This window comes from Megalobrama amblycephala, linkage group LG20, assembly GCF_018812025.1.
Source record: "Megalobrama amblycephala isolate DHTTF-2021 linkage group LG20, ASM1881202v1, whole genome shotgun sequence".
NCBI lineage: Eukaryota > Metazoa > Chordata > Actinopteri > Cypriniformes > Xenocyprididae > Megalobrama > Megalobrama amblycephala.
Window position 1 is genome coordinate 21,229,319 of NC_063063.1, and position 8,708 is coordinate 21,238,026.

Genomic DNA, 8,708 nt, shown 5'->3' on the forward strand with positions numbered 1-8,708 from the left:
CCTTGTTATTCTTACATTTAGAATTCTGACAACTTCCAGCATGTAAATTCACAGCAAAGTATCTTGGCGTGTTTTTTTTTATTATATATATATATATATATATATATATATATATATATATATATATATATATATATATATATATATATATATATATATATATAAACTGAAACTTGTTTGTAGCAAATTTAAATGTTTTTTCAAATTGAAATGAGATTCAGATATAAAAACAAAAAAAAACAAAAAAAAAACCTAAAACTACTGAGTACCTGCTAAGGATCTGTTGAGCATGTGTATTGAAATGTATTACTTTTCTTATAGCAAAATGTATGATCTTGTATGTGCACAAGTATGAAATAAAATATGCAATTCAGAGAACAAAATCATTAGTACACGTGTGAAACGAGTGTAGAGTGTATAGAATTTATTTACTTTATAAAACCGTCAGAGAAAAAAAAGCCCTCCTAAAATAAGAGGACATATGTGGTCCATTCCAGCATTAGCCACTGGCAATGTCAAAACAGGCAGGGGAGCCATTAGTAAAAGGCAACACTATTAACCATCGTGCAACCAGCACTTTAATGGCAGGTTCAAAGTAAAGTCCTTTTTTTTTCCAAATGTGAGAAGGCAGCTCAAAACACTCACATTTGAAAAGGTCCACTAAGTGGTCCAATCAATAAAGGCACCATCTGACTGTTTGGTCAAAGGTTTGATTGTGGATGTCAGTTTACTTTATTGCCTTGTTCCACAGCTTGAGCTTCTCAGGGCACATGATGTCGAGCTAAGGTTTCTGGGTTCAGTCTGCCACTCATAGAAGAAGCCCTCCATGGCTTTCCTGCTCCTCCAGCTGCCCACATTCACAGTGGGGATGATCTTTTTCGGCTGCAGCCACTGCACAAAACGCTTCAGCTCTAGAAAACTGCTGTGCTCACTGTAGGGAATGCCTGGAACAGATAAGTATAGAGTAGGAAAGGATCTTTCAAAATCTTTGAGATGCTGGGAAAACCAATTTATACAAAAAACAGGTTTTTGCCATTGTAAAAAGTCCATGGATCAACAATGATTTCTGCTGCTCAAACAGAGTCATATTCTAGCCTTTTGTACCATTATTTTACAATGATATAGTGTCTTTGTATAAAGACCTAAAGTAACAAGCATAAATTCCCATTAATTCCCATGTTGGACGTCTCAGATTCCAGCGGAGCTTGTGAAATGAGATGCATCTACTGCTTGAGGCAGCACCTGGTTCGGCTGCAGACCGCTGATATTCTGAAATTAAAACCCTGGGCTTGCAAAATCTGACATCTTGAGTTTTTCTCTGGGTCAAATCACATCTGCTGATTGTGTTAATACAAGGCATGCTGTTCTTAGCCTGAAATGACATTCAGCATTTCTAACAACTGCAGGAAGGGAGAAAAATCAATATAATGTAATTACATTCCACATATGAAGCCATTAGGTATAATCTTGTCAGTTAGTGGAACAGAATGACATGGCTGTGTTGTGTCTACACTGATAATCAGTTTAATGGAAAGCAATCCTTTTTAAGATCTTATTAAGGAGGGGACGGTGTGACATATCAATAAAACATAATGCGTTTTCTGCATTTTTGTTTTTGGTATAGCCCTATCATTATGCAAAATGGAGCAAACATATTAAACCACCATAGAACTGTCCATCATAGATGAAAGCAAATGGAGCAAAATGATAAGGTGTTTTTTTATTTGCTTTGTCAAATGTCTAGTTTCCATTTTGATTTAAAAGGATGACAAAAATACTCTCTCATTTTGCCTAGGGCTCTTGAAGTCACCAGACAAAATAGAGGGTATTTTTTTTCTTATAAAATCAAAATGCAAATACGGTATTACAGAAACAACCCCTTCTGTTGTACATCCACTTCCCTTGATTAGAATAAAATAGCAATTTAAGTTTAAAATGAAGTGTCCCAATTTTATAAAAATGTAGTAAATGTAGCCCTAAATGTGTGCTCTTGGCTGATTTTGCTGAAACCTTTCCTGTTAATGTCAACATCCCACACACAAGTCTCAGATTTTTCAATTGTGTTGTAATAACTGCACTTAAACACTTGCTATAATGAATTACATAAATAAAATCATTATATTCATAAATAGACTGACACATACCATAGATACTGATGTTCCCTTGGGTCTGAGGTTGGATGTCTTCCACTCTCACAGTTTGGTTGAAGGTCCAGCCTGTGGGTTTGAAGGCCACTAGCTGGTCATACTTCTTGGAGAACTTATTCAAGTGTGTCCGCAGGTTCTGTACAGTCAAAAAAAGTGTGGTTTTGAAAACTTGAAAGGAAAAAATGAAGTTTATATCTCACAATTCTGACTTTATAACTTGCATGTTATAAAGTTAGAATTGCGAGATAAAAACTTTATTTCTCAGAATTGCGAGATGTGAGAATCTATTGTGAGAAGTCGCAATTACCTTTATTTTTTATTCAGTGGCAGAAACAAGTCTCATAAATAATGAGAAACCAACGTGTCATCTATGTACTAGAAATGCTTTAAAACGGATCAAAAGTGACAGTAAAGACTTTTATGTTACAAAAGATTTCTATTTCAAATAAATGCAGGTTCTTATAAACTTTCTATTCAAAGATTCCAGAAAATTATCCACAAAAATATTAGGCAGCATAAATGTTTTCATTACTGACAAATGTTTTTTGAGCACCAAATTTCAGAAGAATCATGTGACATTCAAGATTGGAGTAATGACTGCTGAAAATTCAGCTTTGCCACCACAGGACTAAATTAAAATAAATGCATTTTAAAATATATTAAATATATAAAATAGATATGTTATTTTAAATTGTAATTATATTTCACAATATTACTGTTTTACTGTATATTTTGCGAGAATAAAAGACTTTTCAAAAAAAAAAACAACTCACCCACCCCAAACTTCTTAATGATAGTGTATATAGCAAAAACTTAGAGTAATCAAAGTCAAATGATGCCACATTGCAATCAGCTTCTTTCTTTCAATTTACATAATGGCTTTTCAATGTTGCTGAAAAATAAAATATGGTGCAATCTACAATTAACCTCGCCCTTGCAATTTTTCCTCCTTCCTGTCATGGGCATTTAAACACGTTTCTCATTGGGAACAGCTCTGATATTGCTCCGAATAAACATCTACATTGGTTTGGGTGAAAAAAAAAAAGTTGCTTATAATGGTAATCTTTATTATCTTCAACTGTCTCATTAGAATTTACTTTCAGTCAGACTCAATCAGTGCTTCTGCTGCCAGAACTGCTGCGTTGGCACTTGGTCTCTGTAATTAGAATCTTAATTTTTTCCTCCTGCATTAGCATAAACGCGCTGTCAAGGAAAATTAAAGATAACACTGAACACTGCATGAATTTTAAACTCCAAATTGAATAAGTAAACATAGCCTCATTGATTATGTTTAGCATAATCAGCTCTTTACACTTATAAACAGCAAAAATTACAGATGATAAAAATTGCATTTCGCAATTTATAACTGACATATGACAAATGAGTCACAGAAGTTTTAAATGTAGTTCAACTCACTTTGAAATTGAGCTGCATCATAGGAAGCACATGCACCTGGGCCGCCTGCCAGTCCATAGTGATGCGCCGGCCAATCTCCTCGCACTCCAGGCAGCACATTGTGTAATACTTATCCTTGGACAAACATACTTTAGAGCCCAACACTTCCGATACAGCTAGAGGAACAGGTGGGACAGGTAAAAAACAAATCTCTCTATATACACAAGTTGGAATGAATGAAAATTAGTCTATTGGGAAAGAAGTTGTAATCCAGCAAGACAGTCAAGAGAGTTTTCATATTAGTGGTCAGCGGAGATAACAGTCCACAGCAAACACTATGTGATCAAAGGACATTACTCATGAATGCATCTTATAAAATGAACAGGAAGCCAGTCAGACAAACTGTTCAATTTGTTCAACTGTTCAAGTCAAGTTAGGACAGCATCTGCAAACTATTTTATTTTATATGAGCCTTCTTCATGATGGTCACGGTTTATAGAAAGGCGAACAATCTGTCCTTTCAAGAGTGGTTAAAGTAGCACAAGGCCTACAAGAGGTCTGGGCAAAGCAGGACAACATTGTTCACTCACCTAGAAAGACCTTCTCTTTCCCAACTGAGTAGGTACCACACACCACAAGTGTACGAGGGTTCAGTGTGACCTGTTCAAAAGCCGTGTTTACGGCAAAGGTGATGACTTCCTGTTGAGTGGGAAAGGTATACTCTGGGCTGCAATACCTATGAAAGAAAATGTTTTGGTTTTTTTAACCCCATTAATATCCGTCTCGGTTGATGTGATCAAAAGTGGTCAGCAGAGACACACATGCAGAACAGAAAAGTAGTTTTTTTTAGTGGGGAACTCACGTTGTGTCTAGATAGAGGGTCTGTATCCTGAGACCCTGCAGCTCTGGGTAGCGCTCCATGGACGGATCAGCCCGGAAGTCACCTGTGTGGAGTACCTTCTGGCCATCTGGCAGCACAAATAGCAACATGGCTGCCCCAGGACAGCTGGGGGTGGGAAACAGTTATAGTAATTAAGGTCTTGTTATTCTGTATGAACAATCCAAAAGTTACAGAAGTAAAAAAATATTGTAATTGGCTTCAAACATTCATTAGTTAGAAGGTACACTCACTGATTAGCATCCAGGAGAGTGACCTTCACTCCTTGTACTATACACTCAGTGTTCATTGGGAGAACATGAACATACTGCTCATTCACCTTCAGCTTGGTCTTCACAAGGTTACCGGTTACCTGCCATGATTAACATCAGTTTGTCATGAAAAATAAGAGCAAATCCTTCCTGACACCATCATTGAGGGGAAAAAAACAAAACAGAAAAACATTTTTCTAGTGTTTCAAGGCATTTTACTTTCCCATTTTCCAAATCCACTTATAATGATGTCAGATGTTTTTCCATTTTCCACCCTTGTCCTGACTTTTAGAATTAGACATTGATTGACAAGTAACTTATGGGGTTTTATGCTAATGTGTTAATAATTCTGATATCATAACCATGACATTTCTGCAGCTTAAAGGGATAGTTCACCCAAAATGAAAATTCTGACATAATTTATTCATCCTCAGGTTGAATAAAAATTTATGAATTTATTTCTTCTGTGGAGCATAAAAGAAGATATTTTGAAAAATCGCCACCTTGGAATTATATAAGGTTCTATCTGCATTCTGAGCAGTTTTGAGATATTTAGCTTCAAACTTTTTGTATTCCATACTCCTTTGTGGATAGACCCATTTAATTTTCAAAAAAAAAAAGTCCCAAAATGTACAACTTAAAAACATAACATAATATAAAAAAAATTGTCACAGAATAAGAATGTGTGAATAACTCAATTCTGACAAAAATGTCAGATATAACCTTATAATTCTTCGTGTTTTTACATACAAGAAAAGTCAATGGTCTCCAGTAGTTTGGTTCCAAAACATTCTTCAAAACATCTTCCTTTGTGTTTTGGAGAGGAAAGGTTTGGATCAGCATGAGGGTGAGCAAATAATAATTTATATTTTCAGGTGAACCACAGTCTAGTCAAGTTTTTTGTTGTGAAAGTTAGAGGATTTCTACATATTAAATTGAACTCTTCTGTTTCTAAATAGCAAGGTAAATCGTGTTTTCATGATTTTTAAAGTGAAATAAGGCAGGGAGACATACTTTGTTACAATAGATGGGGAAGACAGAGTCTTTCTTCAAGCCACCATAGTGGTCCGAGTGGAAGTGAGTGAGAAAAAAGGCTGTGACACCTTCAACAACCCCATACTGAAAAGCATCCACGGCAAAACCAGTTCCTGAACAGAGAAAAATCATATTATAGTCTCCAAAGTACAATAGACCAAAACATTGTCCCTAAACAATAGAGCTATTATCATCAAAAAGAAAAAGAAAAACAAGAAACACATAATCTGATACATTAAAGTTCTGGCACAACTGTTCAGACATGAAGTATAAGTGTTTGCTTATGTAATCATAACAATTGGTATCAAGTAGGTCAAAACAAAAGCGGTAAAGCGGTTTACAAACCAGGAATTTTCTTGTAGAATGGACAGCGCTTGGGCTCCTTAGGATCTCCATCTGTCGCTCTTCCTCTGTTCCATCTTTTCCGCCCCTCTGCCCTCCCTCCTCTCTTTCCTTCTGTTTGCGTGGGCCTAGTTGTACCATCTTCTGCAGCAGGCGAGACACTGGACACTTCAGATGGTGCTTTGGTCTTCCTACGCCATCTACCCTGGTGCCTAGCATCATCCCCCTTAGTTTCTGAAATCCTCGCTTTCCTAGGCCCTTGCTGATCGGCCTCTCTGACCGTTGCCTTCACTTCCTCCTCAGCCTTTTTATCACTCAATGGCTTCAGGCCAAAAAACACTCCAATGTCTGTTTGCTTTAATCCAGAGGGACCTGTCTTAGTCTGAGTCCTCCTAGGAGCCATAGGCGGTGTTTTCTGAGTTATGGATAGGGCTGTTTGGGTGGAAGACAACTCTTGGTTTAAGAAAGTGGAGTTAACGTCCTCATAAGGTGAAGCCAAGCTGTTGACAAGCGCAGGATTAGATATGCTATCCCGAAGACGCTCTAATACCAAACTTTGGGGTGACTGTAGCTGGGAGTTTGGACCTTCATTGTTTGTTGTGGCATGTTTTCCCACTGATTGAGCTCCGTGCTGAAACGTTCCATCAGAAACACCTGTGGAACTGGAAGTGGTCAGGTGATTATCTGGTGCTAACGATGTCTGCAGTTTCTCACAGGTGTCTAAAGAGTTTTTCCCAGTCTCATATTGGTCCACCACATCAAAAAACAGATCATCAGCTTCTTCATCGCTGAACAGTTTAAGAGAATCATCATCAACTTCATTTTCATCTTCCTGCAATGCAGTACTCTGAAACAGTATATCTTTATCGTTTTTTTGCATCCTGTGCTCCTCATCCACATTTGGAAGCTCAGAGAGAGGAGAGTAGGAGATATAATCATCATCATTACATTTAAAGAGCTCTTTTTTAACCTCATTAGTCTGCGTCTGAACAGAATTGTGAACACAAAGTGTCTTGACTGGAGTTGGAATTGTCATTCTCGCCTCCTGTGATGAATTCTGGGACTGAGATCTTTTGATGGAAGGAGACCAGCCTTTCTTTTTCTTGATATCCTCAGTGTTAGGGGAGCGCAAAAGCAGCAGAGCATTACTCTGGGTGGGAGTTCCCTTTGGCACATCATTGGGGGATGAGTTTTGGCTGGATGAAGCAGATACATCCAGAGCACTGTCCACGGAGCTCTCCGTATCATTCGTGGGAGCAACATTATTAACTGACTTCAAGCTGAAGTCTGAAACACTTTGGACCATGCAGTCATTCAACGCTCGACTCTGAGCGAGCAGAGAGTGGCTGTACCTCTTGTAATGATTGGGAATGGAGGACGTACATTGAAGACCATCTGGACATTCTGTAACATTAGAAAGCAGAGAAAGTTTAAACATTTTTTTTTTTTCTTAAATATTATACAATTGTATTCTTGCAAACAGTGAACATTAAGGTTTTAAAATCTCACACACCCAATTCAGTTCATGGAGAATTTTACTAATGAAAAGGTTCTCAAACCTTAGGGTCAATAAATTTCCATGGCTTTTCTAGTTCATATAAGAAATATTATGTAATTATGTATGTGTGTGTCTAGCTATCTCGCTATCTATATATTTATTATAGATAGATAGATAGATAGATAGATCACTTACTATAGACTTCTAATAATTTGCAAGATTTTTCAAGGTATTTAAAAATGTATTATATTTCCAGGTATGTGGGAACACTAATGAGCTGATGAGTTGAATCTGGTGTGTAAGACATCCAAAAATGTGCAGTGTGAGGAGGGCATCCAGAAGAAAAACAGCCAATTTCACACATAAATTATGAATTTAAGAAAAACATTACCTTTGCAATTGTCAATAGGGGTATCTAAGCATTCTGCAACATGCCATTGTTGAGACTGAACCACCAAAAGGGAAAATGGCATTTGACATACAGGACAGAAGCCTCCTGACTGAGGGTCTTTATCCTGGACATCCTGAGAAAGTGTCCCATGATTCACGTCCAGAGATCCTGAGCTCACAGTGTTAATGGGAGCATTATTGCTATTCTGGTATAAATCAGTGTGTGTTTCAGCACTGCTGACTTTTGTTTTTTGCGCTGATGTCCCAGGGTTGCTATCATTTCTCCTCTTTGTCCCACTTTCTCTTGACATCTGTGATTTGCAACTTCGTTTTTTGGTCTTCTTAAGAGGTTTATAATTCCAAATGTCATTCTCGGAGCCGCTCTGTGACATTTGTAAACATTAACAGATCCTACTGGTTTGTTTTGAACGCAGTTGTTTTGTAACATCACATTCATGGTCCTTTAAAGCAAAAAGATTCGCAACCGCACAAAGAAGACCGTATCATGCAGAAATTCATTCCAAAAGCAAAAAGTATTCAGAAAAGCGCAAGTCGTAGTAAGAAAAACCGTTCATGTTACATGAAAAATAATACTGACCACTATCTTCCTCCGTTGCACTTACCGCCAAGGCTGAAATCTTTTATTTTCACATTCATGTTCGCATTTTCCATATTGCATAACATATCGAGTAACCCCATAAGGCGTTCTGGACCTTTATTTACACATTTAATAAATACATTATTTTTTTAAT

The 8,708-nt window shown here is 37.2% G+C and overlaps 1 protein-coding gene across 1 annotated transcript; it reads right to left on the minus strand.

The window, feature by feature from the left end:
- Positions 1 to 409: 409 nt before the first annotated feature.
- dclre1a (DNA cross-link repair 1A (PSO2 homolog, S. cerevisiae)) lies at positions 410 to 8,586 on the minus strand. The gene is made up of 9 exons (XM_048170099.1): positions 7,958 to 8,586; positions 6,072 to 7,472; positions 5,706 to 5,839; positions 4,674 to 4,792; positions 4,405 to 4,548; positions 4,133 to 4,278; positions 3,564 to 3,718; positions 2,145 to 2,283; positions 410 to 944 (listed from the first exon to the last, which is right to left on the minus strand). The coding sequence occupies exons 1-9, from the start codon at positions 8,346 to 8,348 to the stop codon at positions 733 to 735; spliced, it is 2,841 nt and encodes a 946-aa protein (XP_048026056.1). The 5' UTR covers positions 8,349 to 8,586; the 3' UTR covers positions 410 to 732.
- Positions 8,587 to 8,708: the final 122 nt, after the last annotated feature.